The sequence below is a fragment of the Pseudorasbora parva genome, chromosome 5, assembly GCF_024679245.1.
Source record: "Pseudorasbora parva isolate DD20220531a chromosome 5, ASM2467924v1, whole genome shotgun sequence".
Lineage (NCBI taxonomy): Eukaryota > Metazoa > Chordata > Actinopteri > Cypriniformes > Gobionidae > Pseudorasbora > Pseudorasbora parva.
In genome coordinates, this window is record NC_090176.1 from 49,340,033 (window position 1) to 49,359,587 (window position 19,555).

At 38.1% G+C, this 19,555-nt stretch overlaps 1 protein-coding gene across 2 annotated transcripts in view; it reads right to left on the reverse strand.

Moving 5' to 3' along the window:
* The window catches only part of smarcal1 (SWI/SNF related, matrix associated, actin dependent regulator of chromatin, subfamily a-like 1), a 29,550-nt gene that overhangs the window by 4,906 nt on the left and 5,089 nt on the right, over positions 1–19,555 (reverse strand). Inside the window, exons 6-14 of one of the 2 annotated variants that reach the window (XR_010905085.1) lie at positions 18,121–18,304; positions 16,693–16,843; positions 14,261–14,422; positions 11,092–11,157; positions 9,462–9,602; positions 7,933–8,151; positions 7,680–7,750; positions 6,749–6,843; positions 2,157–2,339 (exon numbers count right to left, since the gene is read on the reverse strand). Coding sequence is in view for 1 of the 2 variants with exons in the window: in XM_067444609.1 (XP_067300710.1) it covers positions 2,157–2,339; positions 6,741–6,843; positions 7,680–7,750; positions 7,933–8,151; positions 9,462–9,602; positions 11,092–11,157; positions 14,261–14,422; positions 16,693–16,843; positions 18,121–18,304 (1,280 nt within the window). In the remaining variant the exon portion in view is untranslated. Of the gene's footprint in view, positions 1–2,156; positions 2,340–6,740; positions 6,844–7,679; positions 7,751–7,932; positions 8,152–9,461; positions 9,603–11,091; positions 11,158–14,260; positions 14,423–16,692; positions 16,844–18,120; positions 18,305–19,555 lie in introns of both variants that reach the window. The other variant, XM_067444609.1, reaches the window with a different exon arrangement.

A 19,555-nucleotide genomic window follows, 5' to 3' on the forward strand; every position in this document is an offset into this window, starting at 1 on the left:
CCAAAGCATGTTTTCTTGCATGATTAACATTTAATTGTTTGGTCAGACATTTAGACATTCATATATCTGGGATTATGGTAAACATGGGGTTATAAACATGAGGTTTGTATAACTGTGCTTTGCATCCACTTTCTGCTGATTGCTGAAGGAGACTAACACGCATGCTAAATGACTGAGGTAGCCTAGTTCGTTCACGAACGAGATCTCTCTCTCTCTCGTTCAGAGCTGGTTCATTTCGTTCAAGAACTAGAAGTACCAGTTCGTTCACGAACAAGATCTCTCTCTCGTTCAGACTCAAAACAGCAACTCGGTCAGTGAAGTTTGTTCAGTAGCTCAGAATGCTATTTACCGACGTGACACACAAGATCTTTTTAACCATATAGGCTACTGTCACATTTTTTATTTATTTTACAGTTTTTAAAGAAGTGCATGACATGACTCAAACGTAATGAAGAAAACGGTTCAAACATAAAATAAAATGCAAACACACTTTACTTTACTCTGTAGTAATCATTTAACCATCAGCCTGCATTATTACACTGTTTTCATTCCAGTGGTAAAGTGTACATTTCTTTCTTTGCTGCAAATATGCCACCTACACGAGCCGAGCTGTTCGCTATCAGTATCCTTCAACAACTGGTTCATTTCGTTCACAAACGAACGACATGTAGCTTACCAATTCGTTCACGAACGACATTTCTCGTTCAGAGTCAGACTCAAAGCCTCTCGGTCAGTAAAGCCTAGTTCACACTGCCCGATTTTTGCCCCGATTTTGAGTCGCCGACAGGTTTTGTGAAATCGCCGACAAATGCCCGAGATCACAGGCAAATCGGTGCTCGTGCACGCGAGTGACAATCACGCAGTATGAATTATCAAAGACGCGATCAGAGAGAATCGCCGACGAGTCGCCGACGCCGGTGAGATATTTGGCATGCTAAATATCTGGACCTGTCGGCGATTCAAACTCCTGCTGTGTGAACTCCGTTCTGACTGAAAATTACACCGACAGCCAATGAGAGAGTGAGATACAGGGCCGCAGGAGGTTCAGGGAGGAGTTATAAAGCAGAATTTCAGTATTTTAATAGATATATTTACAATTCTATCAAACAGAAACAAAGGCCAAACATTTGCACATCCAGCCATAGCAGCAGCACATTACAAAATTATTTATTTACCTCAAACTGTCTTTGCAGAACACAATCCTGGCTCCCTCTGTCTCTCCAACAATTTCTTCCGCCATAATCTTTTTTCTTTTTCTCCACAAATCAGCGCACATACAATTTGAAGCAAACTTTGTGCAGTTTGTCATTTTTAATAACAATTCCAAGTGTCGCGCGAGAACTCCGGTCTGACGCACGTGTGATCTCGCGTTGTTTATTCGGCACATCGCACGTGTGTTTGGGAAACGTAGTTTGCACACCGGAGAGCGAGAGAGTTGTCGGCGATTCTTCCTCTTGTTCAGTTATGCAGTGTGAACTCCTCTGTCGTCAAACCATCGTGCAGTGTGAACACAGCAGTGACTGAATGATACCCCAGATAGTCATGCAGTGTGAATAGAGCTGTGACCCGACGAGTTTGAAAATCGTGCAGTCTGAACTAGGCTTAAAGGGCGTATTCGTTCACTAAATTCAACAAATCACATGTTCCGTCACATCTCATACTCGAACGCTATTGGCTTGAGGTTTTGTCATTCTTTGACAGAATGAAACAGTCGACAGAGCTGCGCATGCGCTCGCTGCTAATAGCGCCACACTGCAGTGGAGGGAGGAATTTCAGTGAACGAGAAACATGAGTCAATAGACTACGTGAACGAGAACGATTCGTTCACCTAAAAGATTCGTTCAAAAAGAACGATTCGTTCACGAACGTAACATCACTAAAGAACACGAAAGAGGTATCAACTCGTCTTAGTTAAGGGAATAAACATAGTTTAATATGAAAAAGCGGTGAAGTATCCCTTTAAAGGGTTTACTTCAGCGATTAGCATATGTCTTTTTATCAGTACAAACCCTGGGACTATAATTGGAATGATCGTGCCCACATTTCTACTACATAAATGACCCAGTTTAAATACACATTCATCTTCCCAGCGCTGAAGTACCCCCTTAGGCTTCCCTGATGTGTGTGGAAACCCTGTAAATGTGTTTGAGTCTCACTCCAGGGTTCCAGAAGAGCTCAGCGAAGACCACGAGGTCGGCCGAGTGCAGTGTGAGTCCCATGTTGGCGGCCGTGATGGACAGAACCGCCACGCAGCTCTTCTGTGAGGACTGGAATCGGTCACACAGCTGCTGTCGATCCGCGGACGGGGTCGAGCCGTCTATTCGAATGTAACTTATTCCCTGCACACAAAAACAACAATGTTAACACAGTACTGAAGCTCATATATATATACAGCAAACTCAACGATTACACAGAGACCAGGATGACACCTGGGCTGCGTCCGAAAACTTAAAGGGTTACTTCAGCGATTAGCATATGGCTTTGTATCAGTAGAAACCCTGGAGTATATTCAAATTATTGTGCTTTCCCCCCTCATATCTCCCTGAGACAAGAGATTTATGCATTTTATTTCTGGAAAAATTCCTCCTATGATGCAAATTGACGATTTTTGCATCATAGGAGGAATGTTTGCCCAGAGGCTAAAGACTACAGCCAGCAGAGGGAGCCATTTCCGCATGTTTTGAATCCACGCATTGGGGGATGGGAGATTACACTCAGCTTGCAGGGAGAGCTCAGCTTGCAGACTGGATCATTTAAACGGAGCTATGGTGAGCAATGTAAGTCTTTTAACTTCTCAAATTCATTTCTATGAAAGTTAAGCTTGGAAAGGCATGAACTGAAATGCGCCAAACTGAACTCGCTCAATTTGAATGTATGCCGCGAGTGTAGTCGCGATTACCTCAGCTCTCATTACTCCTGCAGTTAGTGCTCAGTGCTGTGATACTCGCGCGGTGACTCACTCATTATATTGAACAGACACGTTCAGTTTTTAATTGTAGTGTCTTCTCTAACTCCGTCACAGTAATGACGTTGGTGGCTTTGGGAATGGCCTCACAGGGCAGCGAAGCATTCTGGGAATTGTAGTCTTTCATCCCCATGGGACAAAAATACATTTTCTGTCTTTTCTCAGTCTAGAAGACACCAAATTCAAAAATAATTTCACATTTCTACTGCATTGATGACCCAGTTTAAATACAGATTCATCTTCCCAGCGCTGAAGTAACCCTTTAAGCAGTGTCTTCGCTGCCTAATGAGCCAGCTTTTGTGAGAACTAAACACATATTTAATTACTACATTCGTTTATCGCTAGAAATGACATCAGAAGTGATATTGATAAAAAAAACATACAGTCTTGTTCAAAATAATAGCAGTACAATGTGACTAACCAGAATAATCAAGGTTTTTCGTATATTTTTTTATTGCTACGAGGCAAACAAGTTACCAGTAGGTTCAGTAGATTCTCAGAAAACAAACAAGACCCAGCATTCATGATATGCACGCTCTTAAGGCTGTGCAATTGGGCAATTAGTTGAATTAGTTGAAAGGGGTGTGTTCAAAAAAATAGCAGTGTGGCATTCAATCACTGAGGTCATCAATTTTGTGAAGAAACAGGTGTGAATCAGGTGGCCCCTATTTAAGGATGAAGCCAACACTTGTTGAACATGCATTTGAAAGCTGAGGAAAATGGGTCGTTCAAGACATTGTTCAGAAGAACAGCGTACTTTGATTAAAAAGTTGATTAGAGAGGGGAAAACCTATGAAGAGGTGCAAAAAATAATAGGCTGTTCAGCTAAAATGATCTCCAATGCCTTAAAATGGAGAGCAAAACCAGAGAGACGTGGAAGAAAACGGAAGACAACCATCAAAATGGATAGAAGAATAACCAGAATGGCAAAGGCTCAGCCAATGATCACCTCCAGGATGATCAAAGACAGTCTGGAGTTACCTGTAAGTACTGTGACAGTTAGAAGACGTCTGTGTGAAGCTAATCTATTTTCAAGAATCCCCCGCAAAGTCCCTCTGTTAAAAAAAAGGGCATGTGCAGAAGAGGTTACAATTTGCCAAAGAACACATCAACTGGCCTAAAGAGAAATGGAGGAACATTTTGTGGACTGATGAGAGTAAAATTGTTCTTTTTGGGTCCAAGGGCCACAGGCAGTTTGTGAGACGACCCCCAAACTCTGAATTCAAGCCACAGTACACAGTGAAGACAGTGAAGCATGGAGGTGCAAGCATCATGATATGGGCATGTTTCTCCTACTATGGTGTTGGGCCTATTTATCGCATACCAGGGATCATGGATCAGTTTGCATATGTTAAAATACTTGAAGAGGTCATGTTGCCCTATGCTGAAGAGGACATGCCCTTGAAACGGTTGTTTCAACAAGACAATGACCCAAAACACACTAGTAAACGGGCAAAGTCTTGGTTCCAAACCAACAAAATTAATGTTATGGAGTGGCCAGCCCAATCTCCAGACCTTAATCCAATTGAGAACTTGTGGGGTGATATCAAAAATGCTGTTTCTGAAGCAAAACCAAGAAATGTGAATGAATTGTGGAATGTTGTTAAAGAATCATGGAGTGGAATAACAGCTGAGAGGTGCCACAAGTTGGTTGACTCCATGCCACACAGATGTCAAGCAGTTTTAAAAAACTGTGGTCATACAACTAAATATTAGTTTAGTGATTCACAGGATTGCTAAATCCCAGGAAAAAAAAATGTTTGTACAAAATAGTTTTGAGTTTGTACAGTCAAAGGTAGACACTGCTATTTTTTTGAACACACCCCTTTCAACTAATTGCCCAATTGCACAGCCTTAAGAGCGTGCATATCATGAATGCTGGGTCTCATTTGTTTTCTGAGAATCTACTGAACCTACTGGTAACTTGTTTGCCACGTAGCAATAAAAAATATACTAAAAACCTTGATTATTCTGGTTAGTCACATTGTACTGCTATTATTTTGAACAAGACTGTACATTTACACACAAACTAACCAGCAAATGCAACTTTCAGACGCCATCTTTTTCCCCAGCTCAACTGTCACTGAATGGAAAGCCCAGGATTGTGGGATACCAAAGGTAGTGAAGGATACATGTATGCTTCCTTCAAAAATCGATCAGATAAAAGTCTCTCAGGAGACAGGAAGTGAAGCTAACTTTAGATTCGGGCCGGCCTTGATGCCTTCTTGCCTTGAAATGTGTTCTCCGGACGCAGCACCAGTATTAAGAGGCGTTTCGGTCGATCGGATTAGAAGTGGACAAGGGAGAAACATTCCCGTCTCTTTTGTCCACTTTCAGCCACTTCTGTCCTGATTTCTTCAAAGGGAGGGTCTATGGGCGGGTAAATGTATGGGCTTTTTCAGATCTTTCAATCTAATGGATGAAATAAGCCCAAGCAATTTACAAATTAATGAGCCCGGAGACGACGGAAAACACAGAGATTAGCAGCTTTAGTTTCTGCTCTGACAGACACAAGACGAGCCGAACGCTGTGAGTGTGTGTTAGAAATCAGAAATGGTGAGAGAACTTTGTGCTTGGGACGTTTCTTCATCTTCAAACCAAACTTGGGTCTCCAGCTGACAGTTTAAATAACGTCTGGCTAGCGTTCTTCCTATGATGTTTGTGCTTTAGGTCAGTAGGCAGAGACTAGACGGTCTTTTAAAGGCTGTTTTGAACGCATTTGACCACATGAGCATCTACAGTACGAAAGAAATCGAATGTGCTACCTCTGGAAGTGGACGACAAAGTGGATGAGCTCAAAATGTTTTTTGCCCGTTTACCTCTGTAGTGTCATCCACTTAACCGTGATCCAATCGACCAAAACAATATCTTAATACCAGGTGTAAACAAGCCCTTAGCACCTGAATAGACCAACTAAGATGGGCTATTAACTATTTTGGTTAGAGATGCTCTGCTCTGATCTAGAAATTCTGGTTGATACCAATAAGCTGCTAATATCTGATAAATTTATCAAGCAAAACTAAAAACACAATAGACTAATATGACACACTAGAAATGAAGGCATCACATACACACACTACTAACCAAAAGTTTGGCATAATTTATGATTTTTGTCCTTTTTTTGAGTCTCTTATGCTCACCAAGGCTGCATTCATGTGAGCAAAAATATAGTAAAAACTGAAATATTACAATTTAAAACAGCTGGTTTCTATGTGAATATATGTTAAAATGTAATTTACTCCTGTGATCAAAACTGAATTTTTAACATCATTGCTCCAGTCTTCAGTGTCTCATGATGTGAATCCTTCAGATATGCAGATACAGCATGATCGATGGAGAATTTCCAGCCAATTAAATATTTTAGAATTTTCCGAGCCTAAAGCCACAGTTTTAAATTTAACAGAACTGGTTAAATTGTCCTTAATATTATGAACAGCTGACTACAGTAAGAAAACTTTAACTCTCTGAGCTGTATTATGACATTATGACAGATGTTTTATGAAATGTCAAATTAAATTTCAAGGTTAAAGATTCATCTCTGGATGATTAATATCCAATATATTCAAAAAATAATAATAACAATAATATTGGCAAAAAGGGATAGGACCATGACGTACAGTGCAGCTCTTATTCTGTCAGCTCCATTAAATCACATTTTACCAAATCCGAAATAAAACTTTGAAATAAAGTCTGCCGGTTCCATCTGGGGCTGCTGTCAGCTGATGGCGAATGTTTAAGAAATAATTTGTTTGTGAAAAAATGTAATAGGACAGACCTTCTCACCAAGGTCTTTGGTTATACTATCCAGCACCAGCTTGTGATGAGCAAACACCAGAAACTTCTCTCGTCCGCACTCCAGTGTGTCTGAGATGTATTCCCTGGAGAATGGATTAAACTGTTATTTTAGTATTTTTGATGTATTAAATCTGCAGTCAAACCAAAATTTATTCAGACACCTTCAACATTTTCCCACATTATCAGTTTAATTGCTATAGTTTAGAAAATATAAAATATGACAAGAGCGTTAAATTGTGTCAGAACAAATTCTTGATAATGTCAGAAAACTTTGATAGAAAGGGATATAATGGGAGTACAATCAACCAATCAGCTGTTAAATTTAACTACACAATTAGATAATACCAATTTAGGTCAACCAATGGCCAAGCAAAGCTTCATTTTGTTCAGTCTGTGGTGGCAAATTGGCAATTAAAGAAAAAACACTTAAAACACGGTCAGATTAAAGTGTCTGAATCATTTTGCTCCCAGTTTTTTTATTATTATCAATTTTACTGGTAGTCACTGTATGAAGAATGTTTGGGATATAATGTGTCACAGTTTACTTTAACCAGCTAACCAATCTGAGCCCACTCCATATTTCTGAGGGAGAGGCTTTATAACTCAACAGACCGTTTTTACGAGAAGAGACAAATCGGTGTAGAATGAAATGTTGTACTTCTTTTTTTTTTTTTATGAAGCATGAACACACGTTAGATTGCATCCCATAAACACTATAAAGCCTTTGAAAAAAGCTGATCCACCACCCCTTTAATGCATTAATAGAGAATGTGTATTTTACAATGGCTTCATTTTGTGCATCTATTTGAATGTACATTAATCTTTCAATAATAATAATAATGCATGTTTCTTCATGACAACTAATGAAGGACCTGTATGAAGCTGATCTCAACTGTGAGCTCATAATAGTCAAACATACATGATGGCTCTGATCTTGGCCTCTGCTGTGTGGTTGAAGAAAACCAGGAGAGCGTCCTTTTCTTGGGATTTCTGCACATGAATATAGAAAAGATCATCAGAGTCTGTTACAGTAACACAAATCCTGTCAGTATTCATGCACTCTTTACCCATATGCTGTTATTACTTTCTGTGGAACAGAAAAGAAGAATTTAATAATGACAGAATGTTGAAATATGAGTCATTTCCACAGATTTACTGTAGTTTGCGCTCACGTTGTGGCATCCTTTGGCGAGCTGTTTGGCAGCGGCGTTGAGGGCAGCTTTGGTGCGCGAGTTGATGCCGTCTGTGGTCACAGTGACCACCTTACGCTGTTTGGCAGGAAGCTGCGAGAGCACCTCTGATTTGAGCCGTCTGAGCATCAGAGACTCCTCGAGCAGCAGCTTCAGTTCGTTCAGATGAGACGAGCCGGAGTAATCCCAACCCCACTGGAGCTGCAGTCAGAGACAGTTTTCACACTTCTGATTGCTTTTTTTCTAATAGAACGTAACCAGGGCGGTGCCATATTGGGGTTAGTTCACCCAAAAATTACAATTATGTTATTAATTCCTCTCCCTCATGCCATTGGACACCCATCAGACCTCCGTTCATCTTCAGACACAGATGAAGATATTAGTGTTGAAATCCGACGGCTCAGAAAGGCCTTCATTGACACCAATGTCATTTCCTCTCTCAAGACCCATAAAGGCACTAAAGACGTCGTTACAAAGCCCATCTCACTACAGCGGCTCTACAATCATTTTATGAAGCAGCGAGAATAGTTTCTGGGCGCAAAAAAACAGCAATACGATTTATATAGTGATGGGCTGATTTCAAAACACTGCTTCCTGAAGCGTTATGAATCAGTGAATCGAATCATGATTCTGATCGCTGCTGAAATCACGTGACTTTGGCGATCTGAATCATGATTTGATACACTGATTCATAACGCTTCAGCAGTGTTTTAAAATCAACTCATCACTATATAAATCGTATTGTTGTTGTTTTTGCGCCCAGAAACTATTCTCGCTGCTTTATAAAATGATTGTAGGGCCGCTGTAGTGAGATGGGCTTTGTAACGATGTCTTTAGTGCCTTTTTGGGTCTTGAGAGAGGAAATGACATTGTTGCCAAATGCCAATGGAGGCCTTTCTGAGACTTTGGATTTCAACAAAAATTATTTTAGCCTATAAAGTTTTAAATATGTATATTTTTCTTACCCCTTCGCTTCAGAAGGCCTTTATTAACCCCTGGAGCTGTGTGGAGCAGTTATATGACAGACAGATGCATTTTTATGGACTTCAAATACAAACCAACAATTCACTGCCATTATAAAGCTTAGAAGCTTAGACTTTTTTAATATAACTCTGATTGTATTCGTCTGAAAGAAGAATGTCATATACACCTAAGATGACTTGAGGGTGAGTAAATCATGGGATAATTTTCATTTTTGGGTGAACTATCCTTTTAAGCGCTTCTCATTAAAAGTATGGGAAGGTGGTTGGCACATGTTGTGTTCACAAATGTTTTAGCAACTCACTCACTTTGTGTGGAGCAGCATTTGAAACTGCACACACCGGCGAATAATGAGCTGCTCGTGTGTAAGTACACAGAGCCGTGCTTCACTATTGATTTACCTAAATTGCACCCTTTGTGATTTGAAAAGCCATTTAAAATCACAAAGGGATTTGATTAATCATGCAACCCTACACTGTACTTCTAGGTATAACCCATGAAGCTCTAAAAGAACACAAAGATGGACGCACCTGTTTGGCATCACAGTAACGTGTGCCGAAGTCATGGAAGCGTGGAAACAGGGAAGGCCTCACAGCCAGGATCTGTGTGTAGAGCTCAGCCGGTCTGGACATGGCAGGCGTTCCCGAAAGGAGGATCACTCTCTTAGCGGCCTGTTCCATTAGCATCACACAAATGTTTTATTAGCAGCATAAGAGACAACCAGAACAAGCTAATGACGTCATCTGAAATATTTCAATATGTACAGGTCAAATCTAGTCTTCTCATATAAAACATATCAGTAACTTTGGTATTTCGTATAATGTAAGATCAACTAAGAAAAAAAAAGAAAGAAAACCTAAACCAACTCTATTCTACTATTCTAAATATAATTGTATATTACAGACAAAAGTAAAATTAAAATACTAATATTTATGGCTGTCTTAATTGCTTGCCTTAAAGGAACTGTATGTAAGGAATGTATTTCAATTAATCATAAAATGATTAATGTCACTAGACATTAAAGGGTTAGTTCACCCAAAAATTTAATTTATGTCATTAACTCCTCACCCTAATGTCGTTCCACACGTGTAAGACCTCTGTTCATCTTCACACAGTTTAAGATATTTTATATTTAGTCCGAGAGCGTATGTAAGTGTATGCACACTATACTGTCCATGTCCAGAAAGGGAATAAAAACATCATCACAGTAGTCCATATGAGACATCAGTGGGTTAATTAGAGTCTCTTGACGCATCCAAAATACATTTGGGTCCAAAAATAACAAAAACTACGACTTTATTCAGCATTGTTTTCTCTTCCGCGTTTGTTTTCAGCGTATTGATTCATGATTTGGATCGCGTGCCAAACTGCTGAAATCACGTGACATTGGCGATCTGAATCATGAATCAATACGCTGATTCAGAACCGTCTGAATCTTTATTTTAGGTTTGAAAACAAACCCGGAAGAGAAGACAATGCTGAATAAAGTCGTAGTTTTTGTTCTTTTTGGACCAAAATGCATTTTCGATGCTTCAAGAGATTCTAATTAACCCACTGATGTCTCATATGGACTACTTTGATGATGTTTATATATAATAAAATCGTGCCGTTTTTTAATTTTTTTATACCTTCTTTGACGGAAGTAAGGACACTAGTAAATACTAGAGGAGATTCGTCTGATATGAGGTAAAAAATAACAAATACTGTTTGGTGTCTCACAGAAACTGATCGTTTCATGTCTTAAGACATCAATGTGTCGTCATGAGCCACAGGGTTTAATATGGATTCGTATGTCTGTGTGTTTTTTACTCTCATAGAAATACACCCCATTGACATGCATTATACGAGCAACGGTTGGAGTTGAAAATCTTAATTTGTGTTCTACTGAAGAAACAAACACACCTATATCTCAGACGCCCAGGGGGTCAGCGGATAAACATCACATTCTCATTTTTGGGTGAACTATCCCTTTAAGGCTTTTATGATTTTCTGGGCAACATTTCAGCTAGGTAGGCATCACAGTTGGTTTTGAGACACCGCCAATACCTGTGAACTCTAGACAGACTTAAAACTAATAGCACAGGGAAGGATCAACCAAGCCGCAGTGTTTTAAAGTTCACCTCTATGAGTGATGCCTAAAATAAGCCTGAAGCAGCAAACCTTCAGCAGAGGAAGAGCCGCCCGACAGCGAGCAGTTTTCATGTTCTTCAGGAAGTGAGACTCATCCTGTACAAAAACAAAGAAACACACAGAAAATAGGAAGAATTCAGATCACATCCTGCTTCTGGATCCACTTCGGAAGAGCTCACACAGCTTTTTAAAGTCTTGACATTTTAAGGATATAGAGAAAGAATATGATTTTTTTAACTAACCAAGATTGCATTTATTTGATCAAAAATACACATATATCGTGGCCACGATTTACTAATTCGTTCCCTTGTTTTGATTCAACTAAAACAAGGAAACAAATTATTATATTGTGTACATGATTAACTTAAAATGAGAGAATGAATTAGTAAAATGTGCTGACATTAGGAAGTCGTGGGATGATTTCTTAATTTGGGGCAACGATATACATATTTTTTACTGTGTCATGTGCAGGGCTCCATAAAAAAAACAATAATATTGTGAAATATTATTAGAATAGCTGTTTTCTATGTGAATATACAGTAAAGTGTTATTTATTCCTGTGATCAAAGCTGAATTTATCATCATTACTCCAGTCTTCAGTGTCACATGATCCTTCACTGATCACTCTCATATGAGGAGTTGCACCTCAAGAAACATTTTTTAAAAATTATAATCAATGTTAAAATCAGTTGCATTTATTTGTTAAAACCGTCATACATTTTTATTTTCAGTATTCTCTTGATAAATAGAAAGTTGAAAACCACAGCATTTATTTGTTTTTATATTCATTTATGTTTTATTTATTTAAACATTCTAAATATCTTCAGTGTCACTTTTGATTAATAATGCATCATGGCTGAATTTAAGTATTAGTGTATATTAAAAAAACGTACAGACCCTTTTGAACGGTGGTGTAAACAGACAAACATCAGGACATCTTTCTGATTACTGTGCAAGTAAAATTACTGAATTTCATGATTTTGTAACTTAAGTCATAGACAGTAGAAGCACAACTATCAGCAAATATTTTATTCCGTAATTGTGCAGTGATTATTCAAATATTATCAAAAACTATTTCTTTGGGCATTTACAAATTAAGTGAAGAAAATTGGGGTTGCTATAATAGTTTTGCTAATAATACATCTGAGATTGCATGTCATACAAACCAGTGATGCGCGGGTTGATCCCTAATGAGCGGGTGCTTGTGGTCACCTGCGGTTATGAGTCATCCAAAAATATTTTTTATGATACTCGGGTCGTTTGAAATAATGATGCCAAAAAAAAACCTTTGTAATTTATTTATATAGTACTAGACACAATTTACTATGAAATACATTGGCGAGGAGGATCCTCTGCGTTCCAGCATCAGTGCAGCCAGTGAGCGCACATTCAGCTCCGCAGGTCGAGAAGAAACCGGCTCAACCCAAGGACGGCTGATTCAATATTATTTCTACACAGCGTGAGGAAAGTAAGAAATAAGTAGTATAATATTCTGTTTTAGGCCACCAACGGCACGGGATTTTTGTTGAGAAAGTTGGGGGAGAGACGCACACTTTGATTAGACTGGATAAACACGCAGCATCGTAATTGTTAAGAAAATGAAACAAAATAAATGAATACATTTACAGTACGATGAGCATTTACTACTTTTAAAGGAGGTCCCGTTCTTCGCGTGTTTTCGAAGCTTTGATTATGTTTACAGTGTGCAATATAACATGAGTTCATGTTTCGCGTGTAAAAAAACACAGTATTTTTCACACAATTTACTTATCTGTACAGCGCTGTTTCCTCTGTCCTAAAAACGGCCTGATGATTTCCTCGTTCTATGAAGTCCTTCCTTCAGAAATACGTAACGAGTTCTGATTGGGCCAGCGCTTCCCGTGTTGTGATTGGACAGCAGCTTAGCGCACGTTGCCCGGAAAGGTCCCGCCTCTTACCATAACGGGGAGATACGCGCGATCAATGTTATTGCAAAAATGTCTATATTGACTTATCAATTTGAGCCGGAATCAGACCCGGAGAATATCGAAGAGGATCGATTACAACCTGCTCAGGAAAGACTTTTGCTGGATGTTTCAGAATGGTAAGCTGTCTATTCAGGAGTTTAAACTGATCATTGCAAACACCAACAATCGATGGTGTCTGAATGAATTACTACACTTTTATATGCTAAGTTTTTCGGATTAGTTTCAATTACTATCTAACGTTAGTTAACAAAGCTAAACAGCGTTGCACTTTGTGTCATGAGTTACATAAACTGTTAAACGGACCAACTTAAATAATAAAATACACTTACCGGTTGTGGCCCATAAACAACGCCTTCCCCAGACAAAGAGGGAACTGCGTTATCTTTTAAGAATAATCTTTCTGCGAATCTGGCATTAAACGGATTGAGATTGAGGAAGCAGTCCTCAGCAAAATGTGCTGCACATAGTTTTAAATTGTGATTATAATTTTCCGGAACCGAGTTAACCATAAACTGTAGCCATTGATCTCGTACATCGTCCGTGGGAAGGCCAAACAAAGGTGATTTGACTCCGGGATGAAAATAACTGCGTTTCAATGGCATGGCGACAAACACTCTCTACAAAAACAACACTTCCTATTCTCAACATGCAAGAGCACCAAGACCACGCCCCCGAATTTGCCTGTTCTTGTGGGCGGAGGGTTAGTCAACAAACGTTTTTAGTGACGTCATTCCTGAAGGAAGTGCAGGGCTGAAGTCCAAACCGGCCGTTCGCTGTAGGCTTTGAAAGGGAACTTCTGTTAAATAAAATATCTCGCTTGGCATTGAACTTTGAGCTTTATAATTTTACAGGTATTATTTATGCTCTAACAGCAACATTACACACTGACTAAAATTTGAAAGATGGAATCGCGAAGAACGGGACCTTTAAAAAAATGCGGGTCAGGAAGCGGAAGTACAATATTTTCATCTTTTTTTTTTGCAGTCCGTGTTGCGGGCGGGTTAGTGGAAAACGTCAGCCGGGTGCGGGTTGTTTATACATTGACCCACGCATCACTGACAAAAAACTACATTGGTTACACAAACCTGGATTCTCATAAACACATGCACAAACTAAAGTTCTTATCTAACTAACTAACTAACTAACTAACTAACTAACTAACTAACTAACGCAGTCAGTATACGAGAGTGATTAGAAAACATGTCTACACATCAAAGTGTATCAGCTCTCACCATAATGATCACATTGAACGGGCTGGACGGCTGCTGTTTGTCCATCTTGTTGAGCAGGTCGTAGCTGATGATGTTGATGAGACCGGCGCGCAGGTTATCTCTGCCTTTAACCACCACATTAATGCTGTCGGCTCTCACAGACGGCAGCCATCGGCGGAAAGCCTGAGGGACAAGGGTGAGAAATCAGTGTCGACTTTTGAGTGACTTTTTCTGCTGTTCTGCTATTTTGAGGAAGGTAGATTCATGTGACTAAAGCTTACAAAGGAACACTGCAAAATCTTCACCATTTCCCTTCAGACTGCAAAATATCCTATCACAAATCCCTGCTGGGGAAGACGAGGATTTGTCCTTTCTCAAGGGTGCAGCGACGGAAAATATGAATTAATAAATCACATTTCACATCAGGCATCCGCTTATAAAAAAAATGACCTGACAGCTGGTGCTTTTCAAGAGAAACACAGATGCCATTTATTATCAATAGCAAAATGTGTACAGATCTTTTTTATGTGTATTTTGGTGTCTGCAATACTGACAAAAACTGCTTCATAAACCACCATCCAAAACAACTTTTTTAATTAAGACCTAATATTTATAAAACAAGCAGCATGGGAGTGATATATTCTACTTTTATTCTCTAAAATATTGAAATGCAAGAAGTGTATTATTTAATATAAAGAATAAAGATTATTAGTGCTTAGGGAAACATGACATTTTAACTGTGCTCTTGTCATCTTAAAGCAATCACCACTGCTTGAAACACATGAAACTACTCATCTATTTAGATCAAAAACAGTCACTAGTAATTTGATTTAATGGTTTATCACTTTCGACCAATAGGTGGCGCTGTGACCAAATTGATATGTTGGGTTCAAGAGTGAGATGACAATGACTCATGCAAAGTTTGGTGTCAATATCCCAATAATCTCAAAGCTTTGCAGTAATAAAGCTTCAGAGCCACTTTGGCATCATGCCTAAACTTTACTGATGCGGTATACAAAAACAGTTTTGTCTATCTACACAAAATCCATAACTTTTTGTCGGCACAGTCTGAAGATGATACGATTTGATTTTGGTCAAACGGTCTAAGAGAAATTAGAAAAAGTAAGTTTTCAAAGAAAGACAATATGTCAGACAGGCAGTTCAGCTGATTATGGCAAAATTGGAATCTATGTTCTCGGTATGACCCAAGGAATCTATTTAGACCAGTCTCATTATAATAGGCTAATATAATCAAAAGTTAGTTGCATTTTTTAAAATCTCATTACAACTTTTGACCACAAGGTGCATTCTGCGTTCGTGAGCTTCATAGACTGTGGTGAGCTCTCAACCGATGATGCGGTGAAGCTACACAAGGACCGCCCTCCTCATTTCCATGTTGCACATGGAAAAAGAAATGAATCAATCGATCAATAAATGTAAAAATAAATACATGAGGGAAAAATAAATGAACGCATAAATGTAAAAATAAATATAAAATAAATGTTAAATTTAATTAACAAATAAATAAAAGTTAAAAAGATACATTTTTATAAAAGCAGAAAATAATAAATTAGGGGAAAGATAATACAAAATTGTATTTGATTAAAAATGAATCATATTTATTTTATCAAGTTGTTTATTCTGTTATTTATTTTCCTATTATCACATTTATTTATCTATTTATGTTTTTATTAATTTACATATGTGTATATTTATTTATTTATTTACTTATTCATTCATTAATTTATTTATTTTTAATTTGTGCACGGTTGGTCCTCCATACAGTTTTACCAAAACTTTTTGAGTACTGTCAGTGCATGGTGAGTTTCGTAACAATACGGCAATGTTCATAAAATATAGCATCATGTGACTTGGCATGCTGCACCAAATCTAAAGAGTGTTCAGAAGTTACAAGCAAAAAAAGGCCTTTATTTTGTATCTCCAGACCACTAGGTGGCACTGTGCCAACACTGGTCATGGTTGTAATAACACACACATAAATAAAGTTTGGTCAGAATACGCTAAAGCGCTGCAGATACATAGTCTCACAGCCCCTTTGTCAAATTGGTTAACACATTATTTGAGAATGGTTTGATGAAACAACTCAACTTTTGTCGCCATGGTCTTAAGATGATCTGGTCCAATTTTTGTAAAAATAAAATGCATTTCAATGACGTCATAGGAATCGTAATTTTGTTTCTAGCCCATACGGTTCAAAAGTTATAAGCATAAACATGAGTGCAAATTTAGACAGTTTGTGGTGCTAGACTAGAGGGATTGAGTTAGAGACTCCAAATTTGCTAAGGTGACAGTTAAGACCGTCCTCTACCTGTGTGCCACATTTTATAACTTTCCAGCAAGCGGAAAATATATTTTTCACAATATTACGTTTTTTTGGTAGTAAAAAATGGTAGTATAGTTGTGACATGCATCCTCAAAAAGGAAGTGTGTACCTCAGCCCATGTGAAGCGCACTGAGGACGGGGCGACCACCAGCAGAGGCCACTCACTCCTGTAGTAGGCAGCGATGCAGATGGCCTGGATCGTCTTCCCCAGGCCCATATCATCAGCCAGAAGCAAACGGCCCTCTCTGGACACTGCAAAACTGAAACATTAGCAAACATTACATTACATTCATGCATTTGAAAGATGCTTTTCTCCAAAGAGCATTGCATTACATTATAATTGTTTTAGTTTACCTTTGTTCTTATCTTTGGTTATTGTTATTTTATATGTTCTTTTGAGTTAAATATGATTAGTGAAAACTGGATTTGATGGAAATAGTAAGTTTGACAATAAGGTTTGAGTATGTGTAAATCTGTGAAAGGGTATGATGAGTGAGTAAGGGTTTAACAAGAAGGTTACTGAGTAAAAATCAGGGAATAGTGATTAAAATGGATGTTATGAACGTGTTTGAGAAAGAAATGAAGTAGAGGTGATCTAATTGAGATAATACATGTATGTAGGCTGTAAACTGAAGGATGTTTTATTTTTATATCAGACCACTATTGTGGATCTGACCATTTTAGTTTATTTTATTTTTTAATTATCTTTACAATTGTTTTAACTATCGTTGTTTTTAATTTTTAATTCGTACACATGGTATTCTTTTTTCTCATGCATATGTTACCACTATTTTAATTAATTGCTATGTAAAGCACTTTGAATTTAGCCTAGAAATCTAGACGCACCCTAGCGGCAGCAAATCTAATCTGCCCGCGAGTGTCGTCTAGCAACTCTCAATACCTTTCTGAGCTGTAAACGCCAAACTCTTGTCAGGCCAATCACGTCGTGTTTAGAGTCGGCGGACGGGGCCATAATGACGACGTCCGAGTTGCGTTTGCGTGCTTCTAGTAAACACAGAAACTGGCGAACGGCGGTCTTTCGAATCAGCTTTGACCGCGACTCTGGAAGACTTGGAGTTAAGCTTTTCTCTAAGAAAAGAACAAAGAACGGCACTGAAGTCATTCTTAAGAAGGGAAGATGTGTTCGGAGTTTAGCCGACCGGATACGGCGAATGTTTAATCTATCAACGAGCTCCGCTTCACCTTCGTTGCTCTGGTTGGTGTAGCGCTATCCTATCGCGTGCAGAGGGAGTTTGAAAGACAACCGTTTATCCGCCCCTCGGGTTGAGCTGTCAATGGTGAGTTTCCAGACAAAAACTTCTTGATGTGGGTCAGGCTTGTCAGGCTACTTTGAATTGCCATTGGGTATGAAATGTGCTATACAAATAAACTTGCCTTGCCATTACATCTATGTCAGTTCATACATTGTCTGGGAATCAAACCTATGAACGAGTGGCATGCTCTACTGTTTGAGCTACAGAAAATGCACCAAATAACTTTATATCTAACCAAACAATGGCTGTTAATGGAGACCTACTTGACTCCGTCTCTCTGGAAGGGCATGAGGCTGCGTGTGAGCTGCGGATCTACGTGTGAGAGATCGGCCTCAGGAGGGACTGGAGCTCTGGGCTCGCTCTTCTCAAACTGAGAGCAGAAGGACTGGAGCACAGCGTGAGGTAAAGGCTCAGTCTCAACCAAAGGCAGCTCGTTCAGATCCACCACTAGACACAAGAAATCATAATCAACTACTGAACATGCAATTTATTTTCTGGGAAATAACTTACACCGCATTTGCAAAACTTATAAATGGGTTGCATCAGTGTATAAGTCACATTTTGTTATTACATTCAGAAAATCATGTAAAATACCAGTACATAAAATTAAACATTTATAAACAAACACTATAAATACAGTACAGGCCAAAAATGTGGACACATTACTATTTGTAATGTTTTTGAAAGAAGTTTCTTCTGCTCATCAAGTCTGCATTTATTTGATCAAAAATACAGAATTATTTTTTAAATAATGTAATATATTATTACAATTTAAAATATTTGGTTATCAATTTATTATACTTTAAATGATCATTTATTTCTGTGATGCTAAGCTGAATTTTCCGGATCGTTCCTCCAGTCTTCAGGGATCATGATCCTTCAGAAATCATTTAATATGAGGATTTATTATGAGTGTTGGAAACAGCTCTGCTGCCTAATATATTTGATGAATAAAAGGTTCAAAAGAACTGCATTTATTCAAAATAAAAACATATTTTCAAATAATATAAATCTCCTTTACTATCAATTTAACACATCCTTGCTGAATAAAATTATTGATTAATTTCAAAAAAAGAAAGAAAAAAAGTGTCTTTTGTTGTTACAAAAGATTTCTATTTTTAAAACATTTGCTTCTTTTCTCTTTTTTTACTTTTTATTCATCAAACTATTATAAAAAGGTATCACAGGTTATGAAAAAATATTAAGCAGCAGAACCGTTTCCAACTTTGAAAATGAATCCTCATATGAGAATGATTTCTGAAGGATCATGATCTCTGAAGACTGGAGGAACGATCCTGAAAATTCAGCTTTGATTACAGAAATAAATGATAATTTTAAGTATAATAAATTGAAAAACAATTATTTTAAATTGTAATATATCACATTATTTAAAAAAAAAAAACTGTATTTTTGATCAAATAAATGCAGGCTTGATGAGCAGAAGAAACTTCTTTCAAAAACATTAAAAATAGCAATATGTCCAAACTTTTGGCCTGTACTGTATGTATTTTAGTTCTCCTCACTTCTCACAGGAATGAAAAATATATAACATACATAATAAGTATAAAACAACATACAAAACAAACTAGTGGCATGCGTGACTTGAGCACAAATCCAGATGTGCATGCTTTGCACATGTTTGGCATGCTTGATGTTAATTGCATGAACAAGTACATGAACAAATAATGCAGTTAAATG